This window comes from Anomaloglossus baeobatrachus, chromosome 8 (assembly GCF_048569485.1).
Source record: "Anomaloglossus baeobatrachus isolate aAnoBae1 chromosome 8, aAnoBae1.hap1, whole genome shotgun sequence".
Lineage (NCBI taxonomy): Eukaryota > Metazoa > Chordata > Amphibia > Anura > Aromobatidae > Anomaloglossus > Anomaloglossus baeobatrachus.
Window position 1 is genome coordinate 17,201,345 of NC_134360.1, and position 23,344 is coordinate 17,224,688.

At 44.5% G+C, this 23,344-nt stretch overlaps 1 protein-coding gene across 1 annotated transcript; it reads right to left on the reverse strand.

Moving 5' to 3' along the window:
• Positions 1-646: 646 nt before the first annotated feature.
• ACOX2 (acyl-CoA oxidase 2) lies at positions 647-22,136 on the reverse strand. Its single transcript, XM_075321345.1, has 14 exons — positions 21,906-22,136; positions 20,447-20,609; positions 17,841-17,992; positions 15,078-15,185; positions 14,861-14,980; positions 12,219-12,334; positions 9,626-9,798; positions 6,699-6,861; positions 5,820-6,010; positions 5,589-5,750; positions 4,518-4,623; positions 2,961-3,178; positions 2,746-2,875; positions 647-1,266 (listed from the first exon to the last, which is right to left on the reverse strand). Exons 1-14 carry the CDS (start codon positions 22,048-22,050, stop codon positions 1,204-1,206), a joined length of 2,010 nt encoding a protein of 669 aa, XP_075177460.1. The 5' UTR covers positions 22,051-22,136; the 3' UTR covers positions 647-1,203.
• Positions 22,137-23,344: the final 1,208 nt, after the last annotated feature.

The window sequence follows — 23,344 nt, forward strand, 5'->3', positions numbered from 1 at the left end:
GACCAGGTCAAGGGTGTTACCATCTTCATGTGTCTCAGAGGATGAGAGCTGTGAGAGGCCAAGGGAGGTGGTGAGAAATAGAAGCTGGGATGCAGATGGGGATCTCGGGCTGTTCATGGGGATGTTAAAGTCTCCTAGGATAAGGGTTGGTAATTCTGAGGACATTACGTGCGGCAGCCAGGCTGAAAAGTGGTCAAGCTCATTTTCTATTGAATTTGTAATCAATGGTGTGGAGCTCGCCAGGATGACTGCTTACTGCCTAATCCCGGCACGCTTCACGGCAGCACAGCAGTGGTGGTCGGTCTCCTAGGCAACAAGCTGTAAACAAAAATGGGAATTGTCACCAGGTTTTTGCTAGCTCTTCAGTGGTGGGGGCGGCGGTTGGACCAAGCAGGACATGGACAGCTAGTCCGGCAGTGATAATCTCCTGCTGATAAAACACTCATTGTAAGAAATCTACAAACACACAGCTCAGTAAGTGACACATCGTGAATCGGGATCCCAGCCCATACATCACGCTGCCCTCAGATTACATGGGAAAAAAAGCTGACAAATTCCCTTTATTAATCTCAAGAACGACAGGAAATCAGCAAATTTTAAAAAGCAGTAAATTGCAAAAGTGCAAGAAAGAAAGAAACCTGTCATCTTTTAGGTTTTTTTTGGTAATTTATTTTTATATAATCAAGATTAGATCACAGTAGACATTCAGGACACATTATGTATTTAGTTTTCACATTATATTTTCCTTCTGCACATGACACTGGGGGACATTTGTGCAGTTTGTCACGAAGAGGGTCATCCTGAGGCTCGAAAGACCCCGGAATCATCCGCCGTACATAGAACGATTAATATGTTACCTTGAGGTTTAATCACGCTGGTGTAAAGTGGGGCCGGTCGGGTTTCTTCACCTCGCACTATGAGGCTCCATTTTCGCCTTTTTTTTTTCGGCACATCTCCCACCAATGGTCGCTATATATCACATCTTTATCTTCTAATCAAGTCCATGTGGATTAATTTTCGCTTTCCAGACATTTGCCGATGGCAGCAGGTCTCTGTGTCCCCTCCGCCTTCCTGTATTACAGTGTATAAGGTATCCCTGAGGTGTATCCAAGCCGTCAGTACCCAAGGCTGGTAAGAAGTTCAAAACTTGGAAAATCACTTTATGCAGCATCTGGGTCCGGTGGGGGCGTCCGGCCGTCCGCTTCATAGTTTGGAGGGATTGCCGTGAATGTACGGCTTCAGGTAAGTCTCAAAAATTGTATTCGCCTGCGAGAAGGAAAGAAAAAAAAAAAAAGGGGTCAGACTAGGGGTTCACACATAGCAAAACAAAACCGGCACCATTCAGGCGGCCGGGAGAACGTCCGGACCCCTGCGGGTCTGCGGGACCACCATCTGATAAAGCAGCAGTCCGATGCCTCTACTTTTTTGGGAGGAGACTATTGTGGATAAATATCTTGTGGCACAAGTCACATGGCGACTAATTAAAGGGTTAGACATAGACTTCTAGGTAAAAATGGTGCCGCGAGATGGTTTTCTTCCTCTCAATTCCCACACCTTTTTCCATCAGGAGCATTGCTCAATCAGTAAGGCTGCGCTCTCATGAGGCTTTTTTCCCCCACGGTCGCGGGGAATATGAGGACAGCACCCTCAACTTGTGACCACCAATACAACTTAAAGCTGTCCTGTGATATAAGGAGAATAGTGTCCCCCACAGATGAAAATGCAACCGCTTTCGGCTGTACACTACAGCTGACACCCGGCTGCATCAGTCACGATCGGTGTCAGCTGTTTAACTTCATAGATGCTAATCAAAAAGTTCCATGGAGCCTCCGTTAGGAGTCTCAACACAGAAACCAGCCAGATATCCCTCCGGGAAGGACCCAGCCAAGGGGTGATTCTTTTTAGGAGACCATCATAACACCATATTAAGTGGCCCTTTTAGTCAATATCCAACTTTTGACCGTTTCGGGGTTCATAGATGCTGTTGTCAATAGTAACTACAACATCTAGATTGTTAACCATTTAGATGCTCCCTGCACGCTGTTAACTGAGTGTAGAGGCTCCTCTAACCACATTGGCACCCCGAGATCATGATTGTGGGGCACCACGGCCCCCCGAGGAAGCTAACGAAACGTGCGCGTCGGGACACGTTCTCTACTCTGGCATCCACTCTAACATGGGTAAGGGAGTCTTACCAGCTAATGGCTGTACTTCTGACTTTGGGACACTTTTCTAATTATTGACTATGACAGTCGTCTGAATTGTAATATGTCCCTAGCCTCTTGGTAGTAACGTGGGCCACCCCTTTATTAACAAATATATGGTAGCCCACAGATCATTGATGTTTTTTCTAGTGAATTACATGTCCCTTGATGGCTGTCACTAACATAGATAAACACTCTGTGGTGCATCCTGTTTAATGGATAAGGTTTTTTGGACCTCTAATCTCACCCCCCATGTTTGGTGTTGGACCTTAGTGTATTTTGTCAGGATTCCCTCCTGTGTGTCAAAACCTGTATGTTATTCATCTATTTAATAGTTTGATATGATCTATATCTTGTTGTAACGTAATTTTGGAATAAAAGTTTTTATATTTATGCAAGATATTAGTTTACGTTCATATACTTGGACTATGATTCCCTGCCCATATATTTGTAGACCGGATATTAGGAGACAGAGGTCACCTTGTCGTGGTTGATGGGCCCTCATGACCTGGCCCATTTAGCCTTGGTGTTTAGGCCTCACCTTGTTCTCAGGGTTTTTCTGCGCCCACTCCAGCAGGTTGTGGTACACGTTCCCATCATAAGTCCCGATGGCCGATAACAACTGTTCATCTGTGTAATCAAACGCATCGACGAGCAGAACGGCATCTTTCCTGCAGATAAAAGGGAAAAGATTCACCTTGAAGTTTCATAGTTCCTGTGTGGAACGTACAACTCTACACCAGATATCCCCCTCACCGCAGCTGGGCCAATAGCCCCAGGTAAGCAGTGGTGGCCATGTCCAGCTGTTTCCCTGAGAGGTAGCCATGTTGGAGGAAGTCCCCAGCGCTGGTGAATATCCCGTGCAGCGCATACAGGTCACACAGCCGCTTCAGGACGGCCGTAATCTCCGGATCACTGGAGACAGAGTGCACAGCGGAGACGAAAATCTTCACGGTCCATAGATGTGAGTGCGCCTAGAAGACAAGACTATCGTATCAGAGACCCCGCCATTCTTACAGTCATCTTGTAAGTACACGTATAGGAAGAATGGGACAAACGTCACCGGAGATTGTGGGGGGCACAATAAGGGGGGGGGGGTCTCCATTGAGATCAAATTATCACCTATACACAGTATAGGTCACTTTTTGATTAGTGGGGGGGTCCGACCCCTGGGACTGGTACTGATCAGCAGAACGGGGAAACATCCCAAAGTGGACAAAGGTCAGATGCCCGACCACCGCATCATTCATTCTCCATGGAACTGCCTGGAAAAGCAGAGCTCAGCCGCCCCATAGAGCATGAACCATGTGACTACCGCTGCATTGTAAGGGATAAAAGTGCACGATTAATCTATAAGTGATCGCCTATTCTGCAGGAGGTGATATTTGTTTCCCGATGCCGCTGGACACTTCTGCTGCAGCAAATCCACATCGTGACAAAGGTAAACCACTCCGGTCACACTAAAGGGGGCTTTACACGCTACGATATCGTTAATGTTTGATCGTCGGGGTCACATTGTTAGTGACGCACATCCGGCATCATTAACAATATCGCAGCGTGTGACACTGACCAGCGACCTTAAGCGACCTCAAAAATGGTGAAAATCGTTCACCATGGAGAGGTCGTCCCAAACTCAATAATCGGTAAGGGTTGTTTAGCGTTGTGATTAATCGCTCATGCGGCAGCATACATCGCTATGTGTGACACCGCAGGAGCGAGGAACGTCTCCTTACCTGCCGCTGGCCCCAATGCGGAAGGAAGAGGTGGGCGGGATGTTTACATCACGCTCAGCTCCGCCCCTCCGCTTTGATTAGCCGGCCGCTGTGTGACGTTGCGGTGACGTCGCTGTGATGCCGAACGTCCCTCCCCCTTGAAGGAGGGATTGTTCGGCAGTCACAGCGACGACGACGACCAGGTAAGTATGTGTGACGCTACCGTAGGGATAATGTTCGCTACGGCAGCGATCACAAACAATCGCATGCGCGACGGGGGCGGGTACTTACACGCTCGCTATCGCTACAAATTGCTAGCGATATCGCTACCGTGTAAAGCCCGCTTAACTGCAGATTTCAATGCATCTATATTAACATGCTGCAAAAGTCGATTTACAATGTGAATATTCTCCGCAGTTCATGCATTGGATTTCTAAAAAGTGATACACGGCACTAATACTGGAAGACATCGGATTCTCCCTGCAGGTAAAATCCGGTTAGAATATCTGATGCATCTGTGCCACCGGGGAATGTTCCCTGTGAGTGCACAGTGGCGCCCCCTGTGGGGATTTTTGTCCTCCCTCCCGATGTAAACTCTTACTATTGAGGTTTTTACAAGCTCCACCGCGGTGCTGTTCCACGCCAGATATTGCTCAGACCCAGACTGCATTAGATTCTGCATTTTCTTTGCTGCAGATGTGACGAGGCTGGAAAAAAACAAAAAAAAAAGAAAAAAGCCACATAATGAAAATATTAAAATACAGGTGAATTTAAAGTATTTCTACAGTAGAAGATATTGTGGGAGAAAGAACTATAATGGCCGGTGCATAACATGTGATCTGCCATAGACTCAGCAATCGGTACTGCACTTCTGCGCCACAGGCATCAGCATGGCACATGGTAACCGTAGGACCCTGTACACATTGTGCATTGGGACACAGGAGCCTTAAGGATCATCTCTGGGTAGGACAACCCCCAGCATTGTATGGAGGTCCTGTACCCTCCTGGAGACTGGGAAAGGAAGGGGGGGGGGGGGTCGCACCTCTGATGGCACAACAGCCCCCCTGCCGCAGAAGAGCGCGGCACCAATGTTACTGGCGAGCGATGACTGATGGGACTTGAAAGCGATTTGGCTGCACATTATGTTTTTTTGGAGGACTGTTTGTTTTTAGAAAACTCAACCCATAAACAATAATCTCCCATTTATGGGATGAAGGATAACTGTACAGCAAAGACCCCCCTGATCCCCGAGAATGAGGGGGCAAAATTTGCTAAGTGAATAGAATAAAAACTGAGCATGTGCAAAGGAGCAGAAGTCGCACATGCTCAGTACCGCTCCACTCAAGTACTTGGCATTGGCACACCCCCTCCTGTTTGTGATTGGTGGGGACCCAGCGATTGTGTCGGTGATGTATTTTGGGGTATTTTTTTTTGGGGGGGGTAACTTTTTTACATAAGCATTGCTCCAATTCACCATATGGAGGGAATATTTGTTCTGTCCCCCTCCACTTATTGCCTAACTGATTATCCTGAATATTTTGGGTTCCTTTGTATGTTTTATATAACAACAATAAGACCTTCCTGTAATTTTTTTTTTTATAGTTAAACCAGGATAACATTACCCCCCAAAGAAATAAAAAAAAAAAAGTTTGTATAGTTCTGTGACATTTACCTGTACGCCCTGTACTCGTATGCCTTCAAGTACACCTCTGGGTTCAGGAAGTCAGCGGGCGTCCTCGCCTGGCAGCCACCAGCAGGAGGTGAGGAGAGGTAAGCTGTACTGCTTGGTAATGACGTCCCCGACTGAGCGCCAGCAAAACATTTCATCAAAAATCTAGAAGAAAAATATAAAGAAATGTGAAAATGAAAACCAGAAAAGTAACTTAATATCAGATATCATTACCTTGCCACCTGCAAGTGCAGGACGGTATTCTCCCCTTCATAAGTACATGAGGCGGTAACCTTGGTGTAGAGCGAGGGTAGTCCGCTGTACAGGGAGTAGCCGTGGCCCCCACACGCTTTGCGGCACACCTCCACGCCGTTCGAACAGATCTCTGTCGCAAAAGCCTTCATTCCGGCTGTGAGAGCGTGGAGCTAAAAGTATAGAAAGAACATAAAACGCCTTCAACCGGGGACCAGGACCCCACAGGTCCCGAATTATGCACAATCATAAGGCGGCGTCTGCAATAGGAACTCCAAAATTTAAAGCCAAGGACCTCTTCCTATTTGGTTTTTGCAAGTCCTAGCATCAAACATGTCAATTTACGCAAAACTGGAGTTGAGCAACTATATTTGCACTGTCCTTCATGGCAGCCGGACCAGGACAGTCTCCATGTCTGTGCCAAAGTGACCACCGCCCTGGAACGGCTGCCACGAAGTGCGCCAGACACGGAAATGCAAATCTTTGTTGCTCAATTCTACTCCAAATCTTCCCCATCTGCTTATACCTCCCCACATGGAGCTCGGAAGCGGAGATATGGGTTGTGGTTTGTTATTATATCAGCCGAGACCTCAGCTGATGGCTAAGAATACAGAGGTCCGCACATTCCAGGATATATATTTATTGATTGTGTCCTTTCGTTCTGCAGGGGCGGAGAAATCATCCCCTTCTGCAGCCCACGAGGGACCAGCAGCGAGGTATATGCTCCATGTAGTGTGGATACAGGGTTTTAAAACCTTAAGTCATGCAAGTTTTGGGTTGTGGTTCATCAGTAAATACCAGATCTTTATTCCTATTCTCTTGCATATATATTCCCGAAAATACAAGAAGCCATCATGGTACCTCAGGCAGGGAGCTGAAGTTCCCCTTCCGAATCTCGCCGTACACGTCATTGTAAAATTTAGCCACGTATTTGGATGTAAAATTGATGGAATAACAAGTTGCCACCAGCGGTAAGAGCTTTTGTTGCTGAGTTTGGTAATCAAGGATTTTTGGTTCTTTGTCCCTGGGGGGGGGGGGAAATAAAAAAAATATAATATCTATAATATATTTTATATATTTAATCTATATTTTATATATTCAATCTATATTTTATATATATATATATATATATATATATATATATATATATATATATATATATATATATAATATATATTTAATAAATAATATGTAATATATGTAATATATAATATATAACATGTATAATATTTAATATAACATGTAATATATAATATATAACATATATAATATTTAATATATACATATATATATTACACATATATATATATTATTATAATATATATATATATATGTATATATAATAAACACACACATATACACATACATATATACATATATATATATATATATATATATATAAAAAAAAATAATATTAGATAACACATTATATATATATATATATATGTGTTATCTAATATTATTTTTTTATATATATATATATATATATATATATATATATATATATATATATATATATATATATATATATATATATATATATATATATCACAAAAAGTGAAAAAAGATTTGATGTTTTAATGCCAACATATTAAAAATCAAGAATATGTTTTTTAATGAGGAACTTAAAAAAAAAAAGTTAGAAATGTATTTGAATCTAAAACTTTGTTGCTTCAGGAAGATTTTTCAGCAGTTTCGTTATCAGAGGCAGCAATAATGACAGGTACGTCACTGATTGCCTCCTGTGATTGGTGGATCCTGTGCAATGTCACAGCTCAAAAGTAGAACTAGTACAGCACAAATCCGTAAAAAAAAATTAAAAAAAATTATGTTTCAATTTATTCAATGCAAAGAGGCATAAAAACAATAAGGTAGGTGAATAAAAAATATAAACTGATATAAGACAGGTACAAATGACGCGTTTCTGGCCCAACGTGGACCTTAAGGGTGCTTTACACGCTGCGACATTGCTAGCGATCTCGTTAGCGATGTAACACGCCAGATCGCACATATGATTTGCCGAGATCGCACATGTGTCCGGCGCTAAACACAAAAAAAAAAAAAGACATATGTGCGATCTCAGCAAATCTTATCTGCCATCTGGCGTGTCACCTTGCTAATGAGATCGCTAGCGTTGTCGCAGCGTGTAAAGCACCCTTTAGTCTCACACAGCAATGTGATAGGATACACGCGGAACCTGTCTACTACATGCGGCTTACAATTAGTTACCCTTCTGTCACCAGAGTCCAACCCTAATCTAATTCCCTGAGGATACACTACCTACTCCGGTTTATCAGCCAGTTCATCCACCCACCCCACTAGCCTTCGCCTGTGAGCGCCGGTGTCCATTCCGTCAACATCACAGCTCACCTGCTCCCCCTCTCTTCAGTTATGTTTGCACACACGCATTAGATGCTTCAATACAAAACAAGATAGTGTCTGAGTCTACTCATTGCTGCTCATGTACATGTGAAGTTACTGAAACCGGAGATTAAAGCCTGTGTGAAGCCTCAAAAATCAAGATTTCTAACTTTTATTTTTAAACTACAGATTGTGATAAAAAACACCACGGTTACTTACCGGTAGCCGTTTTTTCCAGAACCCATGACAGCACCACGTGAGAGAGAGGGATCCGCCCAGCGAGGACAGGAAACCATCCTGAATAAAAGGGCGGTACCTCTCCCCTTCGTCAGTTGATTACCGAGAACGAGAGGACCTCCAACAAATGTTAGAACTTACTCCATCACCACTAAACACACACAAGCACACCCAGAAGTGCACACCAAGGATGAGAAAGGGAGGGATTATATGGGTGCTGTCATGGGTTCCGGAAAAACCGGCTACCGGTAAGTAACCGTGGTGTTTTCCCCTCACCCATGACAGCACCATGTGAGAGATTTCCAGAGAAACCTAGTTAGGGAGGGACCACTGCCTTAAGCACCAGTCTACCAAACGAAAGAGCAGCCGAGGAGGATAGGTCCAACCGATAGTGCCGGCAAAAAGTAGACTGTGAGGACCAGGTAGCGGCCCTAAAAATTTGTTCAATAGATACCTGCGCACGTTCAGCCCAGGAGGTAGACACCGCTCTGGTGGAATGGGCCCGAATGTTCTCCGGAACGGGCGCTCCACTGGAGGAGTAGGCTAAAGCAATGGCCTCCCTAATCCACCTGACACCCCCTGACCCTTTGTACTACCCTGAAAGGAGATGAATAACGACTGCGTCTTCCTCACTGCCCGCGTCACTGAAAGATAGTGTAGGAGGGCCCTGCGCACATCTAGGGTGTGAAATCTACGTTCCCCTTCACTAGTGGGATGGCTGCAGAAGGAGGGCAGGACTATCTCTTGCGCCCTAAGAAAATGAGATGCAACTTTTGGGCATCAAGGACAGGAAACCAACTGACGAAGGGGAGAGGTACCGCCCTTTTATTCAGAATGGTTTCCGGTCCTCGCTGGGCAGATCCCTCTCTCTCATGTGGTGCTGTCATGGGTGAGGGGAAAAAAGCCTTTTTTTATTGCATTTAACAAAATAAAGAATAGAACATTTCCTGACGACACATTGCCTTTAAGCTTAAAGGAATTGTCTGAGCATTTTATAGAGTAATGATTTAGTAAAACTCGTCCCATTAGATTTAATTTTGCTTTGCAGAAGACACAAAACGTCCATGAATTACACAGACCTCCCGTCATGTAATTACTTCTTCCCTCCTGCGGAGGCGCTGCAGGGAGATTGTACCCTCCACAGATTACGGCTGATCGCTGACGGACTCTTCTAGTGTTGGTAAACTTACCCCGGCTTTAACTCTGACTGGCGTCTGACGGCCGAGTATCGGACGGAGATGGTGCAGGCCTTCATCAGCGCCTCCAGCACCTCTTCCCGGAGCATGGTGACCCGCACCGAAACCATGGTAAAATAGTTTATCTTGTCAGATCCACTTTTAATGTAGGAGCCATCGGGCAGAACCTGGTGTCAAGGAGGAAAATCAACAAGAAGGTGTTTTAGGGTATTATTTCACACATGGAGGATTTTCAGTCTGTACCCCTTCTCTCCCAATATCACTTTGGGGTAACAAGGGACAGGGAGCTCTTATGTTGTCCCTTATGCTATCTATGACCTCCAGATTACTCCTAATGGTGGAGACGCTGGAGTCCTGTGCCTTTCTAACTGCTGAGAAATACTATGCTAATACCCCCCTCCCCCAGGGAGGGACAGAGCAGGCGTGAGATGGTAAACCGATAAGGACAGACAAGGGAAAAATCAAAACTCACACACCACATACACCCAGGAATAGACAAAAACTCAAGAGAAAAGCAAGAGCAGGAGGGGGATCACAACTGCACACAGCAACAGGTATCACACCAGATATTCTGGATTCCCACACCTCCCCAGACCAATTAAGATAAACTATAGCTTGCATAGGTGGAAGTGTCCAGCCAGCATAAATAGGAGAGGAGCAGATTGGTTCCCCCACAACATGTGATCAAAGGAGACTAACAAGCAGACTAGCAGAGATTAACTCTTGTTTGCCTGCCTATGAACTACCAATTTGATGATCAATGCCCAAGTCAGGCTGTGCGGATTACAGACACCAGAGAAGTTATCGGGCGGAGTGTCAGAATCTGTAGTCTGAGCAGAACCCGACGCCACCATGACAGTCGGCGAAGTTTGTGAAAATCTCCGTGTGACACCCAAAGGGAGAACATAATTGAGAATGGTGTCATGTAAGCACAGGACGTCCATGTGATCTTCATTAGCCTCACAATGTGACACTACAGTGATAGAAACTGTCAGCAAGGAGGGGAACTGACAGGTGGCTTCCTCGTGACACCCGAGGAAACGAGAATTTAGTTTGCACTCAAATATTTATCTTACAATACAACGTTTGCTCTTCATTACGAATCACACAACATTCTACATGAATCGTTATACTGGTCTGCACCGGCTGCTCCTGGAAACAGTCAGCAAGCATGGTAATTGTCAGATCACCAGTAGCTCCAATACGACAGAGGGACATATAAATGAATCCAGCGAGCAGCTCGGAAGCTCCAGACCTGGAAATGCAGCGTCCTGCACAATCTGGAACGCCTTATACTGCCGGCAGGGGCAGGTTTAGGAAAAATGAGGCACTCAGCAAATATTAAAAATAGAGGGGCTCCGAATGCTAAAATATTGCCCCATCTCAGTCACATCTGCTGCAGGTTTACAATAAATGATGGGGTAGAAGCAAAGAACCTCTTATCCCATGCGTACAGCAGGTGAAATACCGGGGGAAGGACCTTTGGTCACATGACCATGATATCACCAAAGGTCCTTGTAACCTGCCCCGATAACGCAGCACTCGCGTTATTACTGCAGGCTGGTTCAGGCTATGGAGTGACCCTTTTGGGATATAGGCCCTGAGCAATTACCCAGTTTACCCCCCCCCCCCTCTCCCCCACACCATAGTTTAGACAGCAAGAAACACATGAGCGGTTTAATCTTAGATGTTTTCACATACAAGAACTAGTGCAATTAAAAGGGAGTGTATAAATATAAAAAAAAGTAAATTATATATATATATATATACATATACATATATATATATATATATATATATATATATATATATATATATATATAAAATAAAAAAACAATTTTGTTTTTCTTCATAGATTGTAAACTAATAATAATAAATATTTTAAGCAAACAAACCTTGCAATTTTCACACTGCCCACTAGGCCCACACTTCCTTTTCCATGTAGATGACTTTTTAGCTGTCTCATTATCATCACAGACAGGATTACAACTCTTTACAGTACATAACCTAGGATCCACCATTCACAATAGGCAATGTCACAGCTCACCTTCCCCCTCCTGTACGATGACTAACACCTCTATACAGTACATAACACTGAATCCACCATTCGCAATAAGTAAATGTCACAGCTCACCTTCTCCTGTACAATGTCGGGTAACACCTCTATATACAGTAGATAACAGGATCCACCATTCACAATAGGTGATATCACAGCTCACCTCCTCCCCCTCCCATACAACGACTAATACCTCTATATACAGTACATAACACCGCATCCACCATTCACAATAGGAGATATCACAGCTTGCCTTCTCCTTGCTTCACATCGGGGTATTAGTGCATGCTCACTAAATACTTTGATATAATTCAGAGAGGTCAGAGTCTATTGTTTGTAATATTCATATTAACAATAGGAAAATCTGAATTTTTTTAATGTATAATTAACATAAAACCTTGATGTAAACATTAGATAATTTCCAGTTGATGCATCGTCATATAAAGACACAATGGATGGGGTGAAAAGCAGAATAGAGGGCTCAGGACGGGCGGAGAATGTGGGGAGGGATATTCCGCCCCCGCGTCTCACCTGCGAGTATCGGCACAACATGTTTTCTCTTGGGATTCGAATATTCCTCATGATGAGGTAGCCATTGTCAATGTGGTCAAAGGACATCTTAGGCCCAATGTCCCCAACAGATATTCCTGGAAAAAAAAGCAAAACAGGTGATGTAACATGATCTGTCCTCGTGCTTAATGAAATTTAAAAAAAAAAAAAAAAAAAAAAAAAACACAACAAAATTGACTATTCTGCAACTTTAAATGTTTTTTTTTTCTCAATTAGATCTCTTTAATTTTGCACAGTTAAACTTCTACAATCTCATTGTTGCATTAACTATTGCTGGCTGCAGAGTGAGTCAACTGAGGACCTGTTAGTGAGCTCGTTCTGACGAGCAAGTTTATATCCCTTCCTTCTTAGCTCCTCAAAAAAAAAAAAGCTCTTCCACATGCACCGTGGAGGAAGCACCTGTAAAACGAACGGACGTGATCTGTACGGCCAGCTTCACTGTAGCTCCATACAGGTAATGGCCTTTGGCAGCTCCGGGTTCAGCCTTGCAGCAGCAATTTGAGGGGGAAAAAAAAAAAAAAACACCTGTCAGCGGGTCAACAGTGACCAGATTTTGCTCCCTGGGGATTTTTTTTTTTTAATCTCCCCTACGGTTCAAGTGGTTTTTTTTTTCTTTTTAGACGAATTAAAATATTTTTAACCTCAAAGGGGTGCGGCTCTCAGGATCCTTGGGGGCGTGTCTTTACATCCATGTCACTAGTATTTGGTGGCATTGCTCTTCCACTGTGTTACTTGGAGGAAACATTTTGGATCTTTCCGCAAGCTTCTCACCATAGTTTGTGGAATTTTCAATAGAATTGAGATCAGGGCTTTGTGATGGCCACTCCAAAACATTGACTCTTGATTGTGTAACCAGTTTGGCAGTAGCTTCTGGTCATTGTCCATCTGGAAGACTCATTTCCACCCAAGCTTTAACCCTAGAACGCACAACCATAGAAATCTACCATAGAAAACAAGTGACCTAGCAGGCCTGCGAGGCCCCAGGTATGCGTTCTAGGGTTAAGTTCCTGGTTGATGTCTTGAGATGTTCTTCAGTATTGCCACAATCTTCTTTCCTCATCTATTTTGTGAAGTGCACCAGTCCCTCCTGCAACAAAACAACCCCACAACATCATGCTGCTGCCCCCGTCTTTCACAGTTGGGATCATGTTCTTAGGCTTCAAAGTTCCTCCCTTTTTCCTTCAAACATAACGATGGTCATTATGGCCAAATAGTTAAATTTTACTTTTGGCAGATCACAGAACATCTCCAAAAATTAAGGTCTTTGTTCCTTTGCAAACATTAATCTGGCTTTTTTCTGTTTCTTTTGGAGTAATGGCTTCTTCCTGGCAGAGTGGTCTTTTAGCTCATGTTGATACAGTACTCATTTCACTGTGGATAATGACACAATCTTACCAGCTTCCGCCAGCATCTTCACATGGTCTTTTGCTTTTGTTCTTGGGTTGATATGCAATGTCTGACCAAAGCACGTCCATCTCTGGTACACAGAACCCGTCTCCTTCCTAAGCGGTATGATGGCTGGACATTCTCATCTTGTTTGTACTTTTGTATAATTGTTTGTACAGATGAACGAGGCACCTTCAGGTATCTGGAAATTGCATCCAATGATGGAACTAGACATGTGCAAGTCCACAATTCTCTTCCTGAGATCTTATCTGATTTCCTTGGACTTTCCCCATGATGCTGCACAAAGAAGCCGTGTGTTTCAGGTGTGCATTAAAATACATCCACAGGTGTGTCTCTAATTAACCCAGATGTTGCCAATAAACCTATCAGAAGCTTCCAAAGACATGACATCATCATATGGGCTGTCCCATATTGTTTAAAGGCATAGTACTCTAAGGCGGGCTTTGCACGTTGCGACATCGCAAACCGATGCTGCGATGTCGCACGCGATAGTCCCCGCCCCCGTCGCAGGTACGATATCGTGTGATAGCTGGCGTAGCGAAAATTATCGCTACGCCAGCTTCACACGCACTCACCTGCCCTGCGACCGTTGCTGTGGCTGGCGACCCGCCTCCTTCCTAAGGGGGCGGGTCGGCGGCGTCATAGCGACGTCACACGGCAGGCGGCCAATAGCGGCGGAGATAGGCAGGATGTAAACATCCCGCCCACCTCCTTCCGCATATCCTACGGAAGCCGCAGTGAGGCCGGTAGGAGATGTTCCTCGCTCCTGCGGCTTCACACACAGCGATGTGTGCTGCCGCAGAAGCGAGGAACAACATCGGACCGTCGCGTCAGCGTAATCATGGATTACGCCGACGCTGCACCGATGATACGATTACGACGATTTTGCGCTCGTTAATCGTATCATCTAGGCTTTACACAGTACGATGTCGCATGCGATGCCGGAAGTGCGTCACTTTCAATTTGACCCCACCGACATCACACCTGCGATGTCGTAGTGTGCAAAGCCCGCCTTAGCGTATGGGAACTTTTTACTTTGCAGAAAGTAATAAAAATACCTGAAAACAATCTTTGTCATTATTCTGGCACTTGGCAAATAGTGAGGAAAAACCTGCAGATGTGTCTGTATAGAGAGCAGAGGGAAAAAACGATCTAGATATAGATATATTCCACATCTCATTGATTTGTGATGTTACCTGGCAGTGGAGCGTGATCCTTCAGACTTCGGACCTGGACTATGAACGGATGCATGCCGTGCTTCTTCCCGTTGCTGTATAGCTGGGCGAGCACCACCGCATGAGTGCAGGTTTTTCCTACTGTACATATCAAAAATACAGAAAAAACATTTTTTTAATACTTTAAAAAACAAAAATAAATGAATATAGCAATTACTAAAATGTAAATATTACTTACAATCTCCGGGCCACCACTTGGTGGCTGTTATCTGCGGAGTGTCTATTATAAATTCCTGGGTGCCGGGGTCGTATGTGGCCGTGGTTTCTAAACCCCGCAGATATGTGCCTGCAAATACAGCACTGATAGGGTTAAACATTTACTTTAATCAGAGGTGTCAGCGCTATACAGATTTATTATGTAAAAAAAAATTCACAGGAAAAAAAAGAACAAATATTGTGACCCAGCCGAGAACACATGACACGTCACAGGATCGGGATTTATTTACCGCAGCCATTGTCTTCTCTGACAATAATGATGTATCTGTGTTTAACTTTTAAAAAGTAGCTATTGTTTTAGTTTTATGTCATACTCATTAATCAATAGTGAAAAGAAGAAACTTTTATAATGTATCTTATCAGAGAAACCTGCTTCTTTCTCCTCCAGGGCCTTTAAAGTAAATGGAGCCTGGAACTACAGGTTATTAGTAGGAGCTGTGATTGGTTGCTATAGGAACAAAAGACATTGTTAGTATAAGAAGCTTATATGTGAGGTAATAAGATGTCGGTGGGGAGAAAGACAGACAGAAGGGGCAAAGAGACACAGACAGAAGGGGCAAAGAGACAGAAGGGGCAAAGAGACAGAAGGGGCAAAGAGACAGAAGGGGCAAAGAGACAGAAGGGGCAAAGAGACAGAAGGGGCAAAGAGACAGAAGGGGCAAAGAGACAGACGGGGCAAAGAGACACAGACAGAAGGGGCAAAGAGACACAGACAGAAGGGGCAAAGAGACACAGACAGAAGGGGCAAAGAGACAGACAGAAGGGGCAAAGAGACAGACAGAAGGGGCAAAGAGACAGAAGGGGCAAAGAGACAGAAGGGGCAAAGAGACAGAAGGGGCAAAGAGACAGAAGGGGCAAAGAGACAGAAGGGGCAAAGAGACAGAAGGGGCAAAGAGACAGAAGGGGCAAAGAGACACAGACAGAAGGGGCAAAGAGATAGACAGAAGGGGCAAAGAGACAGACAGAAGGGGCAAAGAGACAGACAGAAGGGGCAAAGAGACAGACAGAAGGGGCAAAGAGACAGACAGAAGGGGCAAAGAGACAGACAGAAGGGGCAAAGAGACAGACAGAAGGGGCAAAGAGACAGACAGAAGGGGCAAAGAGACAGACAGAAGGGGCAAAGAGACAGACAGAAGGGGCAAAGAGACAGACAGAAGGGGCAAAGAGACAGACAGAAGGGGCAAAGAGACAGACAGAAGGGGCAAAGAGACAGAAGGGGCAAAGAGACAGAAGGGGCAAAGAGACAGAAGGGGCAAAGAGACAGAAGGGGCAAAGAGACAGAAGGGGCAAAGAGACAGAAGGGGCAAAGAGACAGAAGGGGCAAAGAGACAGAAGGGGCAAAGAGACAGACAGAGCACATTACTTGGCCAATTTAGTTAAATCTGTGTGGAATATCTGTGGTGTTGAAATATATGTTGTGAAATGCTTCTATTAGCTTAGTTTTTGACTTTTAATAATTATATTTCTATTTGTTCTGTGGTTTTTGTGTGCAGAATAAATTTATATATAAATAAATACACACACAGGGTGGTCCAAAAGTAGGTGGACAGTATGTGTAATAGGGTTATCTAACATGGTGTAAAGTGAAACTTACTCAGTTGCCCTTAGCAACCAATCAGATTCCACTTTTCATTCTTCACAGACTCTTTGGAAAATGAAAGGTGGAATCTGATTGGTTGCTAAGGGCAACTGAGTCAGTTTCACTTTACACCATGTGTGATAACCCTTTTGCACATACTGTCCACCTATATACATGTCCTGTTTTGATCACATTTAATTGCATTTTTTGGGAAGGCTCAGGCTCCCCCCTATAAAGCAATTCTGGCTTTCCATTTTTTTCTTCTTCGCAGTCTTTACAATACGGATTAGTTGTTTTTTTTTTATAGATCAGACTTTTATGGAAATACACCAAATATGTTTATTTTGTTACATTTCTTTATTTTTGAACAGGAGGGAAAAAAAGGGTCAATGCCTATTTTTATATTTGAAAACCCTCCTTTTTTTAGACATTATCCAATATCCCCACTTATATTGTAGCCTTTAAAAAAAAAAAAAAGAATTTGCAGCATTTTTCTGGATTTAGATCCTAGTGTTCCAGACAGATAATCAACGTGTGGCTTCAATGTGTCAATAAGCACCAAGATTTAAGTACAAAAAGTACAACCCATTACTTAAAGATCCACCAAATGCATTGTCCATCATGAGCCACGGTGATACAGTTGTCCTATTTTCAAACTTTTTAGTCTAGATTTACAGAAATCTGCAGAAAATAGGATTAGTAATCTCCTGTGGGCATCTTTTTTTCTAAGGTGTGCATTATGTTTCTCCAGATTTTACATTTAAAACGGCATACATTAATAAATAGACCTGATGAAGCTGGTGTACTTACATTGTAAATCTATGTACCAAGGACCTATTCGAAGCTCAAATGCAATATGTGCCCATGCATGATAACAGACAGCTCCTCAGTGTTCCTCCTCCCTGCGGCTGCTGAGATCTCACACTGCTCAGTACAAACTGCAGCTGTCAGTTAGGTTGGGTGGGCAGAGAATGAATAAAAGTAAACTTATGAGCGCTCTCACTTTTCAGCAAGTTTCATATGAGGATTTTACAGCCATTCTGACAGATTTTCATAATAAGTACATCAGCCTCCTAAGGTCCAAAATATATATATTATAATGTATGCGTAAATATACTTTAAAGTTATAGACATTCATGAACTTACCATGTCCCAGTTCAGTTTGTGCATAGGTGCCAATGATTTTATAATTACTTGCAAGAGGCAGCCATTTAGAGATTTGCTCATCTGTGCCCAGGGCGCTGATCGTCTTAATGAACACATTGTGGATATTAAAACCAGTTTCTCCTCCCAGAGCTCTAAAATCATCAAAACAATAGTGTTTCACAAGGATGGAATTTTGAGGATCAAGAGTCACCTTGCACCAACACAGTGTCACCAGTGGAAAGTTATATTACAGGCTTCTCCTGTCGACAGGGATGGGGTTAGTAATTAGTTTTAATTTAATTTCACACATTGTGCCCCCATGATGCGGTCATAGAAGACCTTGGGCTGGGATGAGTAAATTTCAACACTTTTTTTTTTTTTTTAAATCTAATTTCCCCTGTAACTGGAACTGGTATATTAAACCCAGTTACAGTGGAATTGCAGCCTTCTGCTTGCATAGAAGAGATGACCGAGTCTCTGAGGACCAAGCAGATGCTGTTACCTCTTTGCAACCAGCAGTCAGAAGTAGGAAGTGCAGTTAGTGTTTTTTATTTGCTGTGTATACAGCAATCAAGAAGACAGAGACAGTAATAAACCGTCTCTGCTTTCTCCCTCGACTCCTCTTGATTAGCCGGCTAGGCACAACATCATAAGCAGGTCACGCAGCAACAAAAAAAGTCATGCCACGCTGGCTAATCAGAAAAGGAGTCTGAGGTGGGCTGCAGGGTGTTAACTGGATACTGATGTGACCGTTGGAACAGGGCCCTGCCGATTGATTAAAATTGCAAAAAAATAAGTGTGTGCATATATATATATATATATATATCACTGCAAAAAAATGTGAGTATACAGTGGGTACGGAATGTATTCAGACAGTCACGCTGTACAAAGGCTAGTAAGACTTAGTACAGCATAATCCCCACTAGGTGGCAGCAGAGTAGTGAAGGAGAGACAAGGAATCACTAGCGGAAAGGCAGCTGAAGTACAGCAGAGTAACTTCAGCAGGCAGTTAACAGGCGAACCACCAGGGGGCAATAGAGTAGTCAAACAGTCAGGGTCTTGCCAGGAAAGTCAATATCAAAGTCAGAAAACAGAACCGAGTCGGAAGCCGGGAGATCAGGTATGCAGAGGGAAGTCAGGGACCGGGACAGGGAGACGAACGGGGGAGGGTCAAAGTGAGGACACAGTAGCAGGGACGCAGAACAGATCGGGAACATTCACCAGGACCAGTACACAAGCTGCATGGCAGAAATATCACTGGCACTGAGCCATAGGTAGAGAGGCAATATATAGCATCCTGGGATCCAGAACGATGCAAGGGAAGTTAACCCCTGACATGCCCAGGCCAATGTTGGGTGTAAGTACAGAAAGGAAAAGCTGGCCTGGATCATGACAAAAAAGCCTTTAAATATGAGAAATATATAAGACCTCACAGCTCACAGTGCATGTCAGACCAAATGAAAATCATGAGGTCAAAGGAACTGCCCAAGAAGCTCAGAGACAGAATTGTGGCAAGGCACAGATCTGGCCAAGGTTACAAATGAATTTCTGCAGTACTCAAGATTCTTAAGAGCACAGTGGCCTCCATAATCCTTAAATGGAAGACGTTTGGGACCAGAACTCTTGGCTGGACGGCCAGGTCTAGGAAACTGAACAATCGTGGGAGAAGAGCATTGGTGAGAGAGGGAAAGAAGAACCCCAAGATCACTGTGGCTGAGCTCCAGAGATGCAGTAGGGAGATGAGAGAAAGTTGCACAAAGTTAACAATCACTGCAGCCCTCCACCAGTCGGGCCTTTATGGCAGAGTGGCCCGACAGAAACCTCTCCTCAGTGCAAGACATGAAAGCTGCATAGAGTTTACAAACAAACACATGAAGGACTCCCAGACTATGAGAAATAAGAGTCACTGGTCTGATGAGACGAAGATAGGACTTTCTGGTGATAATTCTAAGTGGTATGTGTGGAGAAAACCCGGCACTGCTGATCACCTGCCCAATACAATCCCCACAGTGAAACATGGTGGTAGCATCATGCTATGGGGGCAGGGACAGGATGACTGGTTGCAATTGAAGGAAAGATGAATGCGGCCAAGTACAGAGATATCCTGGAAGAATACCTCTTCTAGAGTACTCTGGACCTCAGACTTGGCTGAAGGTTCCCCTTCCAACAAGACAACGACCCTAAGCACACAGCTAAAATAACAAAGGAGCGGCTTCAGAACAGCTCTGTGACCATTATTGAACGGCCCAGCCAGAGCCCTGACCTAAACACAATTGAGCATCTCTGCAGAGACCTGAAAATGGTATCCACCAATGTTCACCATCCAACCTGATGGAACTGGAGAGGATCTGCAAGGAGGAATGGCCGAGGATCCCCAAATCCAGGATCCCAAGAAGACTCATGGCTGTACTAGCTCAAAAGGGAGGGTGCATCTACAGAATATCAGACAAATTCAGTCATGTCTGACCTGGGCCTATAGTCACTTTTGGGTTTCTGGATGTCAGTGGCCTAAACACATTTGGGCTCGGTCCAGTGGGCACATCTCCTCTGTACATTGGAGGACAGACGCCTTTTGCGCCGTCCCTTTAAGGATCTGGAGATATTACCTGTATATATACGGCAGTTCTGGTCCGTTCTCATCCCATCCCATTTCCTTCATCTTCCTCTTCAGGTGTAAACTGTTCCTGACGGCTCCTTCATGTCTCTCTGAGCGCGTCTTGAAGTAGAGGAACTCTCGGCTGAAGACGGGGTCCTTGTGAATAACGCTTACTAAGGAAATGAGAGGATATGTGTATATATCATTGTCCAGCAGGGAGAGTTATGAAATGTTGCAAAATTATTTTTTTGAGGAATATATACTGTAAATATAAATAATGTTTTTTTAGTAGGGATTTGTTTTAATGTCATAAATATTCTAATCTTAGCTACACCCCCTTTAAGCTTTGGGCAGATGACAATCCGTTGTATGCGGTGTCGTTCCTTTGTGTTGTATCCGGTGCACGTGGTTATTATCGGTGACTCCGGCGCTCTGGACTTCAGCGCCGTCGCACTTGTTTTGAGTCTGCAGCTTCGTCTTTGCAGCTCATTTATAACCTGTAGTTCAGGAACCATCTGATAAGCATTTCTCTTATGTCACTGGTTTTCTTGTACGTCATTACATGGCTGGAGGCAACGCCACAGGTTACCCGCCAGCCTGGCGTATGTAAAACCATAGAAAACCAATCAATGTTTATTTTATCTAACAATCAGTTCTGCTATTTTTACAAAAAAAGCAAAAAAAAACAAAACACCACACTCAAAATAAACATACTGTGCTTTACCTAACCTCCCCAGGTCCGGCACTGAATCTCAGTCAGCGGTTCTCAGCAGCACATACTGTCAACTTGGGCAAAGCTGCTCAACTCACTTATTGACTGCAGAGAATAACAGATACCAGGAGCAGCGGAGACAGCGCTGGACCAGGGCAGAGTGAGTCAAGCCCTGTTCATTGTCTGAAGCGCTAACGTCACATCAATAGCGCTGCGGTCAATAAGTGACTTCTGCAGCTTTATCCAAGTTAACAACACATGCAGCTCAGAGCAGCTGACTAGGACTTAGCGCTGGACCTGGGCAGAGTGAGTCAAGCGCTGTTTATTGTCTGAAGCTCTGATGTCACATTAATAATACTACGGTCAATAAGTGACTTCTGCAGCTTTATCCAAGTTAACAGCACCCGCAGCTCAGAGCCGCTGACTGGGATTGAGTGCTGGACCTGGGGAGGGTGTATAAAACCATTTTTTTTTTCTCTTGTATGTACCGTGCATTATTTTTGTTGCAGAAACAATTCCAGAGGAACAGAAGAACCTTCGGATTTAAGGTCTTCGTTGAAATGTAGGGGTAAAATTTGCATACAAAAGTTTTTTCTCTGCAACAGAATGGAGTGGATTTCACACAATCTCCCCATAAGCAAAAAAAAAATCACTTTGCAGATACTGGAAAACCCTGCGGATTTAATGCACGGAAAATCCGCACTAAATACTCATGTGAACTGAGCCGAATAAGTGGACGTCCTGAAGAAGCTCTTACCCACTGCTCTTCTTATCCGGGTCTGCTCCGCGCCTTCATCCAGAATGTTGGTGAGGGTCTCCACATTGAAGGAGGGGCTCTGCCTCTCGCTGGCGAGGTCGGGGTTGACGTCTCTCCCTGCAGAGCTCACTTTCCACCAGGCCATTGTGTGCTGGGGCCTGTCTGCTTGTCTGCTTGTCTGCTTGTTTGTTTGTTTGTTTGTTTGCTTGCTTGCTTGCTTGCTTGCTTGAGCTGTGACTTTGCACAGAAATCTCTCCAGGAGAAAGTGCAGGAGGAGTCCGGACTCTGATCTGATCAGTGACTGATTAAAGGCAGAGATCACAAACAGCTAAAAGGGATCGTCCTGTGCATTGTAACTGCGGTTGGTGGGAGGCGTCACAGTGCGGGGAGGAGGATTTCACCGGGATTAACTCTTTTCTAACCAGACGTGCAACTTCTACCAAGGTTCATGAAATAGTAGATCAAACTTCGGCTCGATTCACTCAATATGTGTGCTCGGAAAATAAATGGAACATCTTAGGCTAGTTTCACACTTGCGTTAATTACCTTCAGTCGCAATCCGCCCTTTTGGAAAACAGTTAACGGATTCCGCTGTTTCCCATAGACTTGTATGGATGACGGATTGTGACAGAAGTACTTGCGTTGCTTCCGCTGGCCGACGCTGCGTTGCTTCCGCCGGGTGGAAGGAACGCAGCATGTAACGTTTTTTGAGCAGCGGAATCCTTTATTTCCTGGTTCTCTTCCTATCTTTCTGGCCGCTCAGTGTATCATTTGCTGGCTCCACATCTTCTCCTCTTCCTCTCACTGTTGGGGTCCCTCAAGGTTCAGTTATTGTCACTCTTCTTTTCTCCCTCTACACTGCCCTAATTGCAATGACCATCAGCAGATTTGGCTTCCAGTACCATCTTTATGCTGATGACACACAGCTATACCCCTCATCCCCTGAGCTCACCCCCGCTGTACTACATGTCTGCTCTCTATGTGACGCCCTGGACCCCAGGGGTCACAGGTCACTACACTCACCACATGCACCCCCACACTAGAAAGGTACCACCAGTCAACCACAAAGACCTGATTGCCTCCCTCAGAGTCAGACAGGCACACCAGGTGGGCGGAGTCAGGCAGAAAGACACACCCTCCGAGGAGTCTGCTGGCCTGAGGCAGGAAAACAGTAGACAGTCCAGTTCAGTACAGTGGAGTGGAGAGTAGTGGATTACAGTTCTGCTTGGGGCCTGGGTTGGAGCCTAGGACACCAGATCAGTCAGGCAGACGGCAGTGGCCGCCTGCAGGAGACCGGGAATACAACCAGTGGAACCGTAAGGGACCGGGACAGGGTAGTGGCCCGCCGGTACTGAACCGGGGAGCCAACAGGATACCGGAGCACCAGGCAGGGTACTCAGACCCCGAACTAGGCTATACGCCACCACCATAGTCGAATT

Bases quoted from the DNA above. Each gene is read 5' to 3' on its own strand.
- ACOX2 (XM_075321345.1), bottom strand. From the start codon at position 22,050: ATGGCCTGGTGGAAAGTGAGCTCTGCAGGGAGAGACGTCAACCCCGAC. The intron at 15,186-17,840 runs GTAAGTTCATGA...CTGTATTTGCAG, and splicing joins ACAAACTGAACTGGGACATG to GCACATATCTGCGGGGTTTA. The intron at 2,876-2,960 runs GTGAGGGGGATA...TTTTATCTGCAG, and splicing joins GGGCTATTGGCCCAGCTGCG to GAAAGATGCCGTTCTGCTCG.